Source organism: Haemorhous mexicanus, chromosome 29, assembly GCF_027477595.1.
Source record: "Haemorhous mexicanus isolate bHaeMex1 chromosome 29, bHaeMex1.pri, whole genome shotgun sequence".
Classification (NCBI taxonomy): domain Eukaryota; kingdom Metazoa; phylum Chordata; class Aves; order Passeriformes; family Fringillidae; genus Haemorhous; species Haemorhous mexicanus.
This window is the reverse complement of record NC_082369.1, coordinates 601,175-618,779: the sequence shown is the minus strand read 5'-3', so window position 1 is coordinate 618,779 and position 17,605 is coordinate 601,175. Positions and strand designations below refer to the sequence as shown.

At 62.9% G+C, this 17,605-nt stretch overlaps 2 protein-coding genes across 5 annotated transcripts; one reads left to right on the top strand and one right to left on the bottom strand.

The window, feature by feature from the left end:
• Window positions 1-1,374: 1,374 nt before the first annotated feature.
• On the top strand, window positions 1,375-5,678 carry MYDGF (myeloid derived growth factor). The gene is made up of 6 exons (XM_059870065.1): window positions 1,375-1,569; window positions 2,488-2,538; window positions 3,599-3,660; window positions 3,941-4,022; window positions 4,570-4,642; window positions 4,940-5,678. The coding sequence occupies exons 1-6, from the start codon at window positions 1,390-1,392 to the stop codon at window positions 5,017-5,019; spliced, it is 528 nt and encodes a 175-aa protein (XP_059726048.1). The 5' UTR covers window positions 1,375-1,389; the 3' UTR covers window positions 5,020-5,678.
• A 1,087-nt stretch (window positions 5,679-6,765) lies between these two features.
• On the bottom strand, window positions 6,766-14,949 carry TNFAIP8L1 (TNF alpha induced protein 8 like 1). Of its 4 annotated transcripts, none has more exons than XM_059870063.1 (2): window positions 14,355-14,949; window positions 6,766-8,162 (listed from the first exon to the last, which is right to left on the bottom strand). In XM_059870063.1, the coding sequence occupies exon 2, from the start codon at window positions 8,158-8,160 to the stop codon at window positions 7,600-7,602; it is 561 nt and encodes a 186-aa protein (XP_059726046.1). In that variant the 5' UTR covers window positions 8,161-8,162; window positions 14,355-14,949; the 3' UTR covers window positions 6,766-7,599. The 4 variants fall into 4 exon arrangements, with proteins under 4 accessions (XP_059726046.1, XP_059726044.1, XP_059726047.1 ...); XM_059870061.1 differs by lacking the exon at window positions 14,355-14,949 and adding an exon at window positions 12,465-12,791; XM_059870064.1 differs by lacking the exon at window positions 14,355-14,949 and adding an exon at window positions 10,508-11,371.
• Window positions 14,950-17,605: the final 2,656 nt, after the last annotated feature.

The following is a 17,605-nucleotide window of genomic DNA, read 5'->3' as shown; positions in this document are numbered from 1 at the left end:
TGAATTTTTAGGCTTAATTTGAACTGCTTTTTCCTGTCCCCGAAAAGCTGAGTGTTTCTTAAAATGTCTAAAGATGCTCTTGTCTAGAGGAGTTTGCAGATCTGTTGGCTCCTCTGATCCCCCAGCTTGCTGCAGGACTTTCTGGCACCTTAGAAAGGGGTTGGTCATCTTCTTTTGGGGATTGAAAATCCTGAGAGGAATTAGCTGGGAAATCTCGTCCCGGAGCTGTTCCATATGGAGCAGGCTCTGTGGGGATTGAAACACAAATGATGTGGGAGGCCCCACCCGGGCAGGGCCATGGGAGCAGGGTGGCTCTGGGTGGAGGATTTGCAGCTGGAGGATGAAGCTGAGTTAATTTCCTGAGTGAGTGGTGATGACAGAGACACCAGCAGGTGCTGGGGAAACCAGACAAAAACCACTTTTCCTCAAGAATTTGGGACTTGAGAGTGGCTTGGGAGGCATTTCTCTCCCAAAACCCACCCTGTGGGGCTTTATTTTTAGGTGGATGGCGTGGAGGGAGAACAGATGTTCTTGAGGACTTATTTTTAAAACAAAATCACTCCTCAAGCTACAGAATTAGCTCAGAAAAGTCACTCCTTGCCCTGAAAGATGCTCGAATGGAAAACTTCCTGGCATCTCCATTCCCAGCGTGGGTGGGATACAGGTGCCACCACAGCTCTGGCTCTGGGAAAGCCACGTCAGTGGAAACTCTGGGTGCTCGGGGGTCTCAGGCACTTGATCTCTGTCCTGGGCCGTGCAGGCTGCACCCCACAACAGCTGGAGCAGCTCAGAAATCCCAGGGTCCCCAGAGGAGGAGCAGGGCTGGGCTGGGCTCTGGGTGTGTTCGTGCTGGCCAAACCAAAGGTTGTAAATTGATCTTGGAGAATCCTCTGGGAGGGATTTTGGTGAAAGCACAGGCATCCCAGATCCGTGCTGGGACACAGGGAATGCTCCGGGCACGGCCTCTGCAGAGCAACCTCCTGTCCCTGCTTCCCCCTCCAGCCCCTCTCGGAGCTGGCACACATTTCTGTGCCTCCCGCTCTGCTCTAAGCCAGGATTTTCCTGCTCCCAGCCCCCGGCTGTGCTGGGGGGCTCAGCCCGGAGCCCCCTGACCCTGGGGCTGCTGCTGGCCCTGCTGGGCCGTGCCACAGCCCCGGATCCTGCCCTGGAGGAGGCCTGGCAAGGGTGGAAGAGTCTCTGTGCCAAGGAATGTCTGGTCCCTTTGTCTCCTGACCACCGTGCCCGTGTCCCTCTGTCCCCATGTCCCCCTGTCCCTCCGCGCTCCCCGCCGCTCCGGCCCGCCCGGGCCCCTGCCCACACCCGACATGGCCGCCGTGCCGCCGCCGGGCTGACCCCTGCCGGCCGCCGTACCCGCGCTTCCTCTCCAAGATGGCGGCGCCCAGCGGGAGGAGCGGCGGGCTCGCGTGGGCCGCGCTGGTGCCCGCGGCCCTGCTGTGCCTGGCGGCCTGCGCGGCCGCGGGACCGGGCACGGCCTCGGACGCGGCCCAGAGCACCGCCGAGTTCGACGTGCGGCCCGGCGGGGAGGTTCATTCCTTCTCCCGGAGCCTGGTGAGCGGCCCGGAGGGAGGGAGCGGGAGCGGAGAGGGTACGCGCCCCTCGCTGATTGGCTGAGGAACACGTCACTCTTATCGCCTGCTCTGGGGATTGGCTGGGCTTGAGGGAGGGCGGGGTGAGCGGGTGGGGGGCTCCCCAGGGAGAGAGGGGTCCCCAAAGGGGGCTACAAGGGCAGGGGGACCCCAGGGGTCTGCAGGGGAAAGGGGGTCCCCAAAGGGGGCTACAAGGGCAGGGGGACCCCAGGGGTCTGCAGGGGAAAGGGGGTCCCCAAAGGGGGCTACAAGGGCAGGGGGACCCCAGGGGTCTGCAGGGGAAAGGGGGCCCCAAAGGCAGGGGACCCCAGGGAGGGGGTACTCGAGGAGGGAGGGAGCCTCCACAGAGAAGGGGGTCCTCGAGGGGAAGGAGTCCGCAAGTGGGGTTCTCCAGCAGAAGGGGGTCCCCAAGGTGGGACAGTTTCTATAGCAAGGAGGCCCCCAGGAGAAGGGGGGGTACCCCAAGGGCAGGGAGAGGGGAAGGGGGTCTCAGAGAAAGAAGGGTCCGCTTGGGAGGGGGTTCAGCGAGGGAAGGGCCCCAGTGCAGAAGGGGCTGGGGGTCCCTGGGCACCCCAGAACACGAGTCCTCACCCCAGCTCTCCAGGCAGGAGGAAATGGTGGTGCCAGGGGAGGTTTAGGCTGGATATTGGGAAACATTCCTCATGGAAGGGGAGGCTGGGCACTGGCACGGTGGCACTGGCAGAGTCCCCATCCCCAGAGGGATTTAAGGCCGTGTGGCACTTGGGGACAGGGTCAGCGTGGCCTTGGCCGTGCTGGGCACTGTTGGACTTGGTGCCCTGGGGGGGTTCTCGGCAGTTCCTGGGTGCTGTGGGAGAAGAGCTGCTGCTAAAGAGGCTGCTGCTGTTCCTCTCTCTGGCAGGGGGATTACAGCTGCTCCTTCACCTACTCGGCCCAGGGCGGCACCAACGAGGTGAGCTGGGCAGTCCTGCTGCAATCAGCTCCTCTTTCTCACCCCGACAGGAAAAGAGGCTGGGAAGGGTTTGTGTGAGAGCACACTCCTAACTGCAGGAGCAGAAGGGGCTGCCAGCGAGGGCTGGGGGTGGTGGTGGCTGATTCTGGAGCTCCTGCTGCAGCTGGAGGGGGGGCTTGGGTGATTCTGGAGCTCCTGCTGCAGCTGGAGGGGGCTTGGGTGATTCTGGAGCTCCTGCTGCAGCTGGAGGGGGCTTGGGGGATTCTGGAGCTCCTGCTGGAGCTGGAGGGGGCTTGGGTGATTCTGGAGCTCCTGCTGGAGGGGGCTTGGGGGATTCTGGAGCTCCTGCTGCAGCTGGAGGGGGCTTGGGGGATTCTGGAACCCCTGCTGCAGCTGGAGGGGGCGTGGGGGATTCTGGAGCTCCTGCTGCAGCTGGAGGGGGCTTGGGTGATTCTGGAGCTCCTGCTGGAGGGGGCTTGGGGGATTCTGGAGCTCCTGCTGCAGCTGGAGGGGGCTTGGGGGATTCTGGAACCCCTGCTGCAGCTGGAGGGGGCGTGGGGGATTCTGGAGCTCCTGCTGGAGGGGGCTTGGGTGATTCTGGAGCTCCTGCTGGAGGGGGCTTGGGGGATTCTGGAGCTCCTGCTGCAGCTGGAGGGGGCTTGGGGGATTCTGGAGCTCCTGCTGGAGGGGGCTTGGGGGATTCTGGAGCTCCTGCTGCAGCTGGAGGGGGTTTGGGTGATTCTGGAGCTCCTGCTGCAGCTGGAGGGGGGGCTTGGGGGATTCTGGAGCTCCTGCTGCAGCTGGAGGGGGGGCTTGGGGGATTCTGGAGTCCCTGCTGCAGCTGGAGGGGGGGCTTGGGGGATTCTGGAGCTCCTGCTGCAGCTGGAGGGGGCTTGGGTGATTCTGGAGCTCCTGCTGCAGCTGGAGGGGGCTTGGGGGATTCTGGAGCTCCTGCTGCAGCTGGAGGGGGCTTGGGTGATTCTGGAGCCCCTGCTGCAGCTGGAGGGGGCTTGGCCCCGCAGGGTTCTCCCCACGCTGAGCCCGGGTCTCCCCTGTGCAGCAGTGGCAGATGACGGTCGGAGTGAGCGAGGACAGCGGGCTCTTCTCCTGCTCCATCTGGAGGTGTGTCCTGAGCACAGCCACCGCGGGGCAGGGACAAGGATCCTGCAAGGGTTTGCACCTGGTTAGGGAGGGGTTTCCTCTCCCGGGGGTGCTCTGGGGGCTCTGGGTGCAGCTGTTGGTTTATAAAGTCTCTGTTCCCCTCTCCCCTGCTCTGCACAAAAGCTACGAGAGACCCAGAGGAGGCTGTGGGGGGAGGGAGGGAGCCAGGAATCCCTCACTCCTCTGCTCCTCCTCCCCTGCACCTCTGTGCCGATGACAAAGGCTCTGCTTTCTCCTTCAGGCCCCAAGGGAAGTCTTATCTCTTCTTTACCCAGTTTAAAGCCGAAGTGAAAGGAGCCAAGATAGAGTATGCCATGGCTTATGTAAGTCCCAGCTGATCCCGGGGAAGCAGGAGTGTGGGAGGCTGCTACAAAACATGAATTAGACATGGAAAACATTTATTAGACATCTGTGCCATAAAATGTGCTCCATCACGTCCCTAATTAGAGACTGGTGGCAGGCAGGAGAGGGGCTGCAGGTGGGCAGCCTGCTCCATTGTGTTCCTGCCCTCTCAGTCACAGGATTTGCTGGGAGGGGGCTCCAAAGGCACCGGGGCACAAAGGGAGCCTTGGATTGCCTCAACAAATTGCATGTGACAAAGCAAATGAAATCTCTGCTGGTGTTTTTGTCTGGCTCATTCTTGCATTTCCCAGTTTCCAGGGGTGAGGCTTTCACTCACCCCAAGGACACGAGTCCGTGGTTTAACAGGAAATAAAAAAACAGACAGAGACTTTCCTTCAGACTTCCTTTGTGCACTTAATTCTTTCACTGCACGTAAATCTCAAACCCCTTCATTTTCAGTCGTTGCTTTGAATTCTGTGACCTGTTGGATTGCCTCAGCCTCTCAGCCCTCCTTCCTTCCTGTTTCAGTCTCAGGCTGCTGCAGGTGCCCTGAACGACATCCCCTTAAAGCAGGAGGAGTTTGGGATCACTGAAACAACAGGTGTGTGCCTGAGGGGCTGGGCTGGGGACACGCCAGGCACCGCTTTATCTCAGTTCCTGCTGGCACTGCCGTGGAGCTGGGGGTGCAGTGCTCTCAGTCCAGCACTGGCAGCTGGATTTTGTGGGGCCCATCCCAGTTAAATTGCCAGGGTAAGGAGGGGTGTCTCCCCCAGCCTGGCATGTCAGGAGGAGGAGGAGGCAGGGGCAGTGCCCAGCACCCTGGGAAGGGCTCAGCAGGGCTGTTTAGTTCCTGCTTTTCCATCTGCTGACCTGGGCTTCTCTCTGTCTCTCTCTGCAGTGTCTCACAGGGAAGGCAAGTTCCGTTTCGAGCTGTCCAAGCTGATGATTGTGGCAAAAACCCCCCGTGACGAGCTGTGAGCCCAGGCCAGCCCTGGGCAGGGGGCACGGCCACACCAGCACGGCAGGGAAGGGATTTCCTGCTCACCTGCAGGGTTTTTCTTTTGGTTGGCCAAACCTTTTATGTTTCCCCCACTGCAGCGTGCTGGGGACCGACACGAGTGGGGCCTGGAGGGCTGGGGACAGATTTGTCCTGCCTTGTGTCAGAGTAACAGCCCAGCAGGCTCCTGATCCTCCCGTGGCCCTTCCTGCTCGGCTGAGCTGCTGAGCAGGGCAGAGCTCCCTGCAGAGGGGCTCCTTATCTGCCTGCCCGGGAAGAGCAGTGCAGGGAGATAAGGGGCTGCTAAGGGAGGCTGTTAACCCTGTCCTCTCTGGAGGGGAGGTGGGATTGCTCTCTCCACCAGCGTGACAGGAGGGAATAATTATTCCAGGGGAGGGAGGGAGGGGATTGGCCAAAGCTCTGACTCCGTGGAGAGTGTGGGGCTGGGGGAAGGCAGAGCAGCTCATCCTGACACAAGCAGGAATCAGTCCAGGCAACACTTCCATGTGTCAGCACAACCACGGGACTATTTTATACCTACAGAAAAGTGATTTTTTTCTTATCCTGAGTAATAACAGGGAATGTGCAATTCCTTTCCTGTGTAAGTGCAGTACAATACAAATAAAGAAATAAAGCATCATGCTCTGGCCTGAGGCTGCTCTGTTTTGTCCCTCCTCCCCTCTCCAGCTGTGTGGACCTTTGTTGCTGCTTGGCCAGGAGGAGCTGAGGGGTCCCAGGGGAATTTGGGGGCTGCAGAGGGTTTGGGGGGTCCTTCCAGCTGACACAGACACACCTTGGGAACAGCAAAGCTTTTCTGGTTGGGCATTCCTCAGCCACATCCCACTACACCTGCCTGGGATTCCCAGCTCTGGTTCCTGTCCAGCACACAGCAGCCCAGGGGGGGCAGGAGTTGTTCTCAAAGGCCACTGGCCCCAGCCCAAGCTGTGTCACACAATTATCAGTGACAGCTGCAGCCAGGCCTGTGAAATGACAGAGAGAGGCCCTTTGTGTCTTTTATTTCATCTTCTAAGGTTGGGTTATCAGTGCCAGAGGTGGGAAGGGAGCAGGAGCCCATGCCTGGAGACATCCAGGGAACAGGAGGCACCAGAAGGTCACAGAGATAAGGCCAGTGGAGATTGTGTGGTGTCTTGGGTGCTAAAAGGGCAACTTCCAGTGCTCAGAGCCGAGCTCAGCGTGGGAGTGACCTGAGCATCCCCTCTGCTCCGGGCTGTGCCTGCCTGCAGAGCCACCCCTGCTGCCAGGGCTCTGCCCCTGGGCCCCGAGGGGCTGTGGGGGTGCAGAGGAGCCCCTGTGGGTGTCTGCTGGGGGTGGGATCTCACCAAATCATGGAATGGTTGGGGTGTGGAGAGGCCTTAAAGCTCTTCCAGTCCCACCCTTGACAGGGCAGGGACACCTTCCACTGTCCCAGACTGCTCCAAGGCCTGTCCAGCCTGGCCCTGGGCACTCTGCTGGGGCCTCCCACCTCACAGGGAGGAACTCCTTCCCAATGTCCCATCCAAGCCTGCCCTCTGGCAGGGGGAAGCCATTCCCCTTTGTCCGTGCAAATGCAGGAGCTGCTGGGCCACTGAGCAGGGACCAGCAGCAGTGCCAGGGGACAGAGAGCACAAACCCCAGGTCACAGAGAGCCACCACCAGCTGGGGGCAAAGCCAGCTGTCCCAGGGCTCATCCTGTCCCTGTCACCACTGCTAGAACAGCCTCACAGAGCTCCCAGGCACACAGTGAGTTTATTTAAATAACTCATCAGGGCTACAGAGTTTGCTAAAAACGAACATCACTCAGTCAAGGGCGTGGAAAAGGGATGAAATCCCAGGGGGGCTTTGGCTGACCACCAAGGACAGCGTTGGAGCTGCCAGGTGGCACCACCACTGGAGGCTGGTGGGTGGCTCCAGGGATGCAGGGGTGCAGCAGCTCCCCCCAGCTCCCTGCCAGCCCTCCCCCAGGTGAGGAGGGATCCTCCTGGCCTCAGGGATTTGTCTTTGAGGACACCTAAGCCCAGGCAGAAGCACCGTCCTGCCTGAGGCAGCCAGCACAAGTCTGGACCATGATTTGCTCCCACCACGTTGTGGAGCTGCTGGAAGAGATCCAGGGCGTTCCACAGCCCTGCAGTTAGGGGGTCTCGGAACTGTTCACCCCAACACCGTCCCACCTGCTCAGAGAACCTCAGAGGTGCTTCACACCACGAGTCTTTGGTTCAGTTTCCCCGCAGAGGGAACAGAGTTCAAGGCAAAGAGTCCAAACCCTTGGACTCTGAGCTAAAGGCACTTGGTGGGCAAAGGAAATCCAACTGTACAGCAGGGGCCCAAAATCCCAGGAGGGCCTGGAGAGGGCTCAGCCCAGCGCAGGGAGGGGTTTGCAGACCCTGGGCAAGGGGAACACAAAGCCAAGAGGTTCAGTCTCTTGGAGAAACGAGGAGAACACGAGCGAGCACTGCAGAGGAGGAGGAGGAGGAGGAGGAGGGGACGGCGAGCCCGGCAAGGTCAGAGCAGACGCCGCATCTTCGGCCTCGCGGGAGGCAGAGTCCGGCTGCCAGGAGCCCGCCTCAGATGCTCTCCTCCTCCAGCATCTTGTTGAGCCCCTCGCAGATCCTCTGCAGGTGGCTGCGGTAGGGCTCGGCCGGGCCGTAGAGCGCCGACAGGAACTCGTAGTCCGCAAAGTGGTTGAAGACGTGGTTGATGCGCGAGTGGGACTTGGCCGTCAGGTGCCCGTTGACCGCCTGGTGCAGCAGGTCCCGGCACTCGGTCAGCACGCCGGACATGACCCTGCGGTCGAAGGTGAAGTCTATCTGGTGGAAGCTGACGGCCGTCATGGCCAAGGTGTGAACCTTCTTGCGGAAGCGCTCCATGACCAGCAGCTCCTCGGGGCTGAACTGCCCGTTGCGGTAGAGGACCCCCAGCTTCATCACGATCTTGATGAGGTTCTTGATGATCTTCTGGGCCTCCTTGCGGTTGTGGGTGTACTCCTTGGTGGCCCGGTACAGCTCGTCCAGGATCTCGCTGCTGGTGTCGTCGATGAAGGCGTTGGCGATGGTCTTGGTGGCCATTTTGCTCAGGAGCTTCTTCTGGGCCTGCAGGGCCAAGTTCTTGGTGCTGAAGGTGTCCATCTCTGCGGGGGAAGAGGCACAGACGGGTCAGTCCCTGCTCTGCACCCATCCCCATCTCACCTGGGCCGGTGGAGTGTCCCAGTCCATGGCAGGGGATGTCCCAGTCCATGATTCTGTGATTCCTCCCCTCCCCACGCAGATTTCTGGCAGGAGAAAGAGCATCTCCAGGCAATGGCAAGACTGAGGGAGCTCCTGGGTGCCAGGGCAGGTGAGAGCTGAGCTCAGCCCCAGGTTTGGTTGGTGGGATCAGTTCCAGGGTGTTCCCAGCTCTCTTTTCCCAAACTCTGTGGAGAGCTTGCAGCCAGCGAGGTGTCCCTACCTGAGCACTGCCTGTGGCCCTCCATCCCGGCGTCCCTCCTGGGACTGACACCTCCCTCCTCCTGGTGCAGGAAGGACTCTTGCCCCATCGTTTGAACAGTTTTCCTTCCTTAAAACCTGACTCATTTCCTGCGGGGTGAGCTGGGGACAGCCCAGGTGGCAGCTGAGTCAGCCCCGATGCCATGTGCCACATCCACCCCGGTCGGGCCGCGGCCGGGGCGGCACAGCCGGTTTGCAGCACCCAGCAGTGGCTGGGAGCCCTCTTCCCTGGCACTGCTCACCCTGGAACACCCACACGAGCTGGGACTTGTTGTGCTGCTGCCCCAGCCTCCTCCAGAGGTGAATAATTCACCCAGACAGGAGCCTCACCTACAGCCCCACTCCCACATCCCGGCGGGACCAAATCCATCACCTGGGGCAGAGCGCGGCTTTAAACTCTGCTGGGAACGATTAAAACGCCGCCGACCCTGGAGATGCATCTTGGCCTGGGAAACCGCAGAGCTACAAATCACAGGGAGGGGAGAACAGCAGGAAAACAGCCAGGATGGATGGGCAGAGCTGGGAGCTGCTTCTGCAAGAGCCTGCACATGGCAGGGAGAGCCTGGCAGAGCAGGAGGGGATGGGATCAGCCTATAAATACATCCCCGGGAGGGGAGAGGAGATATTTCAGCTGAGGGATGCTGCTGGTGTGAGGATGGATGGGGATAGATTGCTCATGGGTAGGGAGCAGGTTTAGATTTGATGTTAAGAAGGAATTCTTCCCTGAGAGAGAGCTGAGGCCCTGGCACAGGGTGCCCAGAGCAGCTGTGGCTGTCCCTGGATCCCTGGAAGTGTCCAAGGCCAGACTGGAGCAGCCTGGGGTAGTGGAAGGTGCCCTGCCCCTGGCAGGGGTGGGATGAGATGAGCTTTTGGTCTCTTTCCAACCCAAACCATTCCACAACTCTGGGATTCTGTCACTGAACCAAGTCTGTCCCCATCACAGGCAGCTCTGCCATTCCCCCCTGGCCAAGCTGAAAGTCCCAGACCCCTCTGGGGATCCCAGTGCTGCTCCTACCTCTGGAGCACACAGCAGCCCCTCAGGAGCAAATCCCAGCTCCTCAGGGATCCCCTGCTGTGGCCAAGGCTCCCCCAGTCATGCCAGGACGATGGTGCTGAGCCCTGGCTCCCTGAGCATCTCCCAGCCACCAGCTCCCCAACCCGAGGGCAGCCAAGGCTCCACGGGGATGAGAATTCCGGGAGCAGTGACAGAGACGTCGCCTGCAGGGTTATTTACAGCCCTCAGGAAAAACACGGAGCTTTGGAAGCATTTCCTGCGCTGGGAAAACATTGATTTTTGTCAGCCTGAGCCTCAAGCTGAGGCTCTCAATAAGACAAAAATGACAAGGCAGAGCCCAGTGACAGCAGCTCCTGGGTCAGGCTCATGGAATTCCAATGGCTGCATCCAGGAGGGAGGGATGGGCAGGATGGGCAGAGGCAGCTCCATCTCCTCTGCCCTGGCTGCGAGGGGACTCACTTCACCCGTGCCAGGCATCCTGTCCGGAAGGAGCAGGGCTCTGCTGTGGTGTTGACAGCCTGGAATTTCCCTCCCAGGCGTGTGGGGTGCCCTGGGAACGGTGCCTGGATAAATAGGAATTCCCACACCCGAGCTCTGCCCTGGGTGACCACAGACATAAAGCGAGTGCAAACTCCACCTCCAGAGCACATGAAAAATAGGAAGTGCCAAGTCCTGCGAGCTGCCCACGGCTCCCAAATGCCAGCTGGAATAACGGATCAGCCCTCTGCTCCCTGCAGCAAACAACACCCGGCTGCTCACAGCCCTCCCCTGCTCCGGGAGCATCGCTCCAGGGGGGAAACTGAGGCACAAAGCATTACTGGGGGGGGGGGGGTCTAGGGACCCCAAAATGGCATAGGTGGGTATGGAGATCCTAAAATGCAGGGATTGCATTTGCTGGAGATGCAGCTCCCTCTCCAGTGCCGGGGGTGGCTGTATAGGCTGCTTCCTGCAAACCCCGAGGAAAGGCAGGCTCACCTCCTGCTGCACCGGGACGGTTCCCCTGGCGCCCTCCGCGGCCCTCCCGGCCCAGCAGGAGCTGCTGAGTCAGCAGCAGCCGGAGATTTCACCGGAATGAGCCGTGTTCCTGCCGGGAAGGGCCCCAGGACCCCATTGTTCACCGGGGGCTGCTCTCAGTGCACGGAAGAGTCGAGCCTTGCCCCGAGCAGCCAACTGCAGCCTGAAATAACCCACTTCACTTCCTTCCTGTCGCTGCAGTTTCCAGCCCAGCTCAGGGCTTGGGCTCCCCCCACACCCTTCTTCTTTTTAATGAAAACGCCCTAAAAAACAGTTTCTTCTTCTTCTTCTTCTTCCGAAGTGGAGCAGCCCAGTGCTGCTGTCACCGAGATCCTCCCTGCCCCGGAAGAGTGCGGCAGGGCTGCGGTCCCAACAGTGGCTTTGGGGACAGGTACAGCCCTTTCTTGGAGGGTTTCCACCCAATTTGGAGGTTTTTGGGGGAGTCTTGCAGCTCTGAGTGGGGGTGTGAGGGTTGGGGTGTCCTGGGTGAGCACACAGAGGGTGACAGACACGGTCCCCTTGGGGACAGACACGTGCCGTGCCCATCTCCGGTTTGGCGTTCACCCCACTGGGCTTGCACCTCACCCAACACCCGGCTGCCACCTGATTTCCCCAAAAATCCTCTCCCACAGCACTGAGGGCACAAGCATCAATCATCAACCATCATCAGAAAGCTCCTGTCTGAGGGGGGAAGACAAGACCCTGTCACCCCACGGTCACCTGGCACCGGTGGCACCACAGGGGAGCTGCCAAGTGACAACCCAGCAGTGATATCATCCCAGCTGTCATTTTTACCTGCTCCAAAGATTCCTCTCCCTGCCTGCCCCTTTCACCCGGCTCCCACCCGCGGCTCCATGGGCTTGGTGCCCCGAGCCCCCCCAGTTCCCTCGGCAGCAGGTGAATATTTCATGCAGGAAAGGAAAAGCACTTAATTAATTCATGGAGCAGTGCAGAGGGGGAGGCTCCTCAAAGCTCCAGCTCAGAGCAGAGGCACCTCTGCCTCCTCTTCCGCCTCCCCTCCCTCCTCCACCTTCCCACCCCGGCCGTAGTAACTTGGATTGCCTTGCTACAAGTTTCCTCCAACACGGAAACATCGTTTCCCAACAGGATAAACATTGAATAGTGGAGATCTCCCTGGATCTCCCTCCCACTGCCATGGGAAACACCCCTGCTCTGCCCCCCAGCATTCCCAGTCGCCGGGAATCTGTGGCTGAATGCCAAGTGGGTGGATGGCATCCCGCTGCTCTGCTCTCCATCCCCCGGCATCGCTTTCCCCGTGCTCCAACCCCTATTAATTAATTAAACCCTCCTGGATTACAGGAGCCAGGTCGGAGCGCTGGGCAGTAACCTGAGAGCCCCAGCAGTGCCTCCAGCCTGTCCCCACCCTCTGTGACCCAACACCCAGCCCCAGCAGTGCCTCCAGCCTGTCCTGTCCCACCATCCATGACCCAACACCCAGCCCCAGCAGTGCCTCCAGCCTGTCCCCATCCTCTGTGACCCAACACCCAGCCCCAGCAGTGCCTCCAGCCTGTCCCCACCATCCATGACCCAACACCCAGCCCCAGGAGTGCCTCCAGCCTGTCCCCCAACACCCAGCCCCAGCAGTGCCTCCAGCCTGTCCCCACCATCCATGACCCAACACCCAGCCCCAGCAGTGCCTCCAGCCTGTCCCCACCATCCATGACCCAACACCCAGCCCCAGCAGTGCCTCCAGCCTGTCCCATCCCACCATCCATGTCCCAACACCCAGCCCCAGCAGTCTCCAGCCTGTCCTGTCCCACCATCCATGTCCCACCATCCAGCCCCAGCAGTGCCTCCAGCCTGTCCCCACCATCCATGACCCAACACCCAGCCCCAGCAGTGCCTCCAGCCTGTCCCCCACCCTCCGTGACCCCCGCAGCTCCCAGGCCCCCGTTACCAGCGCCGGGAGAGCCGAGGAAGAGGAGCGGGAGAGCGGGAGGAAGGTCGGAGGAGGCTGCCGGCCCTCGCAGGTTGCCATGGGTGCAAAGAGCAGCCGGAGACGCTGCCCGGGCGCGTGTGTGCCCAGCGGGGTGAGGCCGGGAGGAAGGCACTGAGTAAACACCTCGCCCGGAGAAAAGCTCCTTTCTTGGCAAGGCCGGGGTGAATCCGCGGCCGGAGCGGGGACCGGGAATGCTGCGGGGGACCGGGAACGCCGCGGGGCACGGCCGCACGCGGTGCTTCCCCCTTGCCCCGCTCGCTGCTCGCGCTTGGCGTGTCCCCATCCCCGTCCCCTCCGCCTCCGGCACCGAGCTGAGCTCCTCCGCCCCAAAACCTCCTTCCCGCAGGTGCCCTCGCTGGGGCTGCAGATGCAGCCATGGGAAGGAGACGGGTTTTGGTTTTGCCTGGGAGGGCTGATCCGCCCTGGCAGCTCCGACGTGTCTGTGCAAGGAGCTGAGCCGCCGACCGAGGGGGCTCCGGCGGTGCCAACCTCGGGCATGGGTGGGGAATGCCCGCCAGTGCTTCCCGTGGGAATGGGACCCTGCATCCACAGGGAGGGGGGCTCAGGGGTGCCCACCCCCACACAGGGCAGGGGGGCATCCTGGGGGCTGATCTGAGGAGCTGTGTGGCACCAAGGAATTCCCCCTGGGCCCCGGGGGGGAGGCAGCTGCCAAGCTGGAGAGGAGGAGGAGGAGGAAAAGGAGCAGGAGGAGGAGGGATGGAGGTTATTTTAAGGAGAGAAGGAGGAGGAAGGGGGGGTTACTTTATGGAGGGGAGGAGGAAGAGGAGGAAGAAAGGGGGATTTTATGGAGAAAAGGCAGAGGAAGAGGAGGAGGAAGGGGGTTATTTTACAGAGAGGAGGAAAGGGGGGGTTATTTTGGAGCATCTGTCTCGCCTTCCATTTCCTCCTTTTCTTTCTCCAGCTGCCCTCAAGCTGCTCTCTCTGGCAGCAACTTCCTTTCTCCTTCTCTCGGAGCAGACGGAGACTCATGGGGAAGTAGAAAACAGAGGCTGGGAGAGGGGAAACTGAGGCCAAACCACCATCCCTCCGTCTGTCCGGCTGCGGAGGGGGCCAGGGCACATCACATGCTTCCTGCCCCGGGATCAGGAGGACAAAGTCGCTCTGGGAGGGAGGAAAACTCCACGGGACAATTCGGATCCAAAGCTGGGCCTGGGGTCAGTAAGGAACGGCCCCAATCCTCCAGTGCCCCAGGGAAGATCGGTCAGAGTTGGGAGTTTTACACCCAGCTCTGCCCCCGGGGCCATCCGGCCTCTCCCAAGGGATTCGTCTTTCCAGGAATTGAGGAATTTCATCCTCTGGAGCGCAGGGCTGGGAGGAGGGACAGGCGATGCTCGAAGCCAAGTGCTGCCATGGGGCACCTGGCCCTGCCCCGGCACGTGGGGCCGTGACAGCCCCACGGGGGTGGCTCCGGTGCCTCCTCCCGGCTCCCGTTATCCCGCACCCACCGGACCCCGCGCCCTTTCCAGCCCCATCGCATTTCCCGCGAGTCTGGGGGGAAATCGCCCTTTCCCCGAGTTTTATCCACCTGGGAACGCCGCGGCACATCCGGGGGCGGCCGGGGCAGCTCCGGGCTCTGCCCGCCCGCAGCTCCCGGCCCTCGCCGCTCCCAAACCTCCTCTCCGGCCGGGCTCCCGACACCGGCCGGGGGGGGACACACACACGGATGATTCCCGGGGTGGGGGACGAGAGGCTTCGCCCCCAGTGCAAGCACGGAACGGGCCGGTACCGAGCTCCCCCGCCCCCACGGACCGGGGAAGATGGGAGAAGATGGGAGGAACCGGGAGGAACTGGGAGGCACCGGGAGGTACCGGGGGAACCGGCCCTTACCTGCAGCCTGCCTCGGGGAGAGCGGGGCCGGGACCGGGACCGGGGCTTCTCCGGTGCCCCCGGCGGGACGGACGGGGCGGGACGGGGCTGGACGGGGCGGGGCCAGGCGAGGGTCCCGCTTCCCGCGGCGCCTCTCCCTGCCCGGAGGGGCCCCGCAGGCGCTACCAGTGCCCTGTCCCCGATGCGTGCCCGGTGACGATGTCCGGTGCTCGGTCTTCGATGCCCAGTGCCAGTCCCGGTGTCCGATGTTCAGTTCCCGGTTCCCGTTTCCCGGTGCCGGTTCGCTGTGTCCAGTGCCCGGTGCCCGGTTCCCGGTGCCGGTTCTCGGTGTCTGTCCTGATTCCCAGTGCTGGTTCCCGGTGTCCGGTGTCCCGTGCCCGGTGCCGGTTCCCGGTGTCCGGTTCCCAGTGCCCGATGCCCAATGTCCGGTTCCCGGTCCCCGGTGCCGGTTCCCGGCCGTTAGGTCCCGTTCCCGGTGCCGGTTCCCGGCTGTCAGTGTCCGGTTCCCGGTGCCGGTTCCCGGCTCTCGGTGCCGGTTCCCGGCGGGTCGGGGCCTCCCGCCCGCGGTCGCCGCCAAGTCCCGCGCGGGGCCGGGAGAGGCGGGGGCGGGTCAGGGGGCGTGTCCCGCGGGGGGCGCCAGCCAATGGCGGTGCGGGGCTTGCTACAAAGCAGCCAATGGGAACGCGCGGACGGGGCGTGGGCGGGGCCGGGGCGGGCGCGTCCCCGTGGGTCCCGCGCGCGTGGGCCGGTCCCGGTAACGCGCGCGGGGCGGGCTCGGGGCCCCCCCCGGCTGCACGGGGGGAACGGGTACACCGGTGGGCGGAGGGGACACGCGGGGGTGACAGGGACACCGGTGGGCGGCGGGGCCGCGCTGGGAACGAGGATCACGCGTGGGAGCGGCGCGGGACGGCGGGCGGGAGCGGCGGCGCTGATGAGCGGGAGCTGAGGAGGGCGCTGCTGGACCGGGCTGAGCGGGGGCAGCGCCCCGGGCTCCGGCAAAGCTCCCCCTCCTCCGCGGCCTCACGAGGGGATGGAACACCCGTGGGAAGAGGGGAAGGCACGGGGGCTGCTGTGCTGCCGGCCGAGAGCAGCGGGTGCGGGAGTGTTTGGGCGCGGGGGTCGTGGCTGTCCGTTCATCCCGGTGCTGGGGACCCCCCGACATCCCAGCGATTCGGAGCTGCCCAGCATCGGGAGCGTGGGAGCATCCTTCCTCTTCCTCCTCCCGGCTCAGTGGGTACGAGCCGCGGCACGGGATCCTAATTCCCAAAGGTGGCATTAAACAGATTAAAGGTGGGATTTAGAGCGGATTAAAGTCCGGATTAACGGGAGCCTTGACTTGAGTCTCGGTCTCACGCAGCGGCTGGGAAGCGAACCCCAGATCCTCGCCAGCCCCCCCGGTCGTGCTGACCCCCGCCCCACGGCAGTGCCCACACCCCCGGGGCATCGCCCCCTCCCCCAATAGCCCCGAGGGTTTGCTCTGGTCCCAGGTCGTGCCGGAACAGCCGGAGCAGCTGTTGCCGCACTTCCGAACAGTTGCGGCCCCAGCCTGCCCGGCATAAATCACCCTCCGGGCTCCTCCGGTCCTGGTGGCCACCAGGAGCCTGGTCCTGTGTCCCCATCACTGCCCTGATCTGCAGTCCCACCCCTGTCCTGCCCCGTGTCCCCACTCCTGCCCCACCCCGTGTCCCCACTGCTGCCCTGTCCTGCACCCCACCGCTGTCCCATCCCACATTCCCGTCGCTGGGACACCCCCGCAGGTTTTCACCTGGCTCAGGCTGTCGCTGAAGGTGTTTTGGAGGGTGACAGGATGGGGTGGGAGTGTGGGGAGCACCCCCAGCACACTCCGGTGCGCCCAACACGCAGATCCCACAATTCCCCACTCGGGAAGAATCTCGGGAATGTCCCCACGTCTCGCAGAGCTCCGCAGCCCTGGGGCAGCCGCTGGGGGATGCTTGGCTGGGGTCACACGGGGGGAGCCCCCACAAGTCCATGTCCCAGCCCGGAGGGCGCTGCAGGGTGAATGGAGCGGCCGCTGCGGATCAGCGGGGATGGGAGCTGGCGCAGCATGAAAACAGGGAATAAAAAAGAGAGGCAGCAGGATCTGGGCCAGCTCCGAGCGGCCTCTCCCCCCGTCCCTCCTCTCCTTTCAGGAAAATTAGATGGGGCTTTGCAGCCGCTGCTCTCCTACCCGCCGAGCATCGCCCGTCCTCGGGGAGGCGGCCCGGCTCATCCCCCTCCCTGCGCCGCGGCACGTCCCACCCGGACACCCCCAGAGCTCCAGGAGCTCCAGTCCCGGCTGCTCCCCTCCGGCCGGGAGCGGGGCTGCGCTGGGGGCAGGGGGGAGCATCCCCAGGGAGGCAGCGCCTGGATAATTCAGGAGAGCTCAGCGAGCGAAGGGGGATCCGCTGCCCGCCGGCCGCCGAGGGTGCTGGGGAGGGCACGGAGCCGCTCTCTGGCCTCCCCTTGGCCCTGGTGTCACTGTGCCAGGACACCTCAGGGCCCATCAGCCTCCAGAGCAGGCTGCTGGCCCGGCCCGGCTCCAGGAGGACCCCGCACCTGGTTTGGCTGAGCCGGGGGCGTGCAGGGGGACAGCAGGGGACAGCGTGTCCCCAGCGCCCACCTGTGCCCGTGATGGCACACGCTAGACCCCGGCAGCTCCTGGGACAGGGGGCGGTGTCACTGCCCATAAAGCCGCGATTGTCACCGGGGCACGTGCGGGGTGGGGGAACCCCCGTGGCGGGGTGCTGGGTCCCGCAAGCCCTTCCCTCTGCAGCATTTTGCATTCCCACCGCTCCCTGCCCGAGCCGCACAGCTGTGCCTGGCCACAATGGCCCCTTCTTGCCGCGTCACCGGCGCCGGCTGCGCTCCCTCGGCCCCTTCCCCGGGGCCGAGCCACCCCGCTGGCAGCCGAGGCGGAAAAATTCATCCCAGTTAAAAAAAAAAAAAAAAGAAAATAAAAAAAAAGAAAGAAAAAAATCCATCCTGGCAGGCACCGGCTCCGGAGGAGACCCGCGAGCAGGGCACACTCTCCCGACCAGTTATCCCAGTGATGCTCCAGGATTGTTAGCTGGCGGTGGGTGGGAGGAAAGGGACATGGATGTGTGACTTAGGGGTGGCAGCTGCTGAGACCCTGGGGCTGTCCTCGAGCCGCGGGGACAGGGACAGGCTGTGCCTCCTGAGTGCCGGGGCTGTATCCGAGCAGAGCTGCTGGCCCTCCCTCAGGGCAAAGGGGTCTCCTGGGCCCCCAGTGC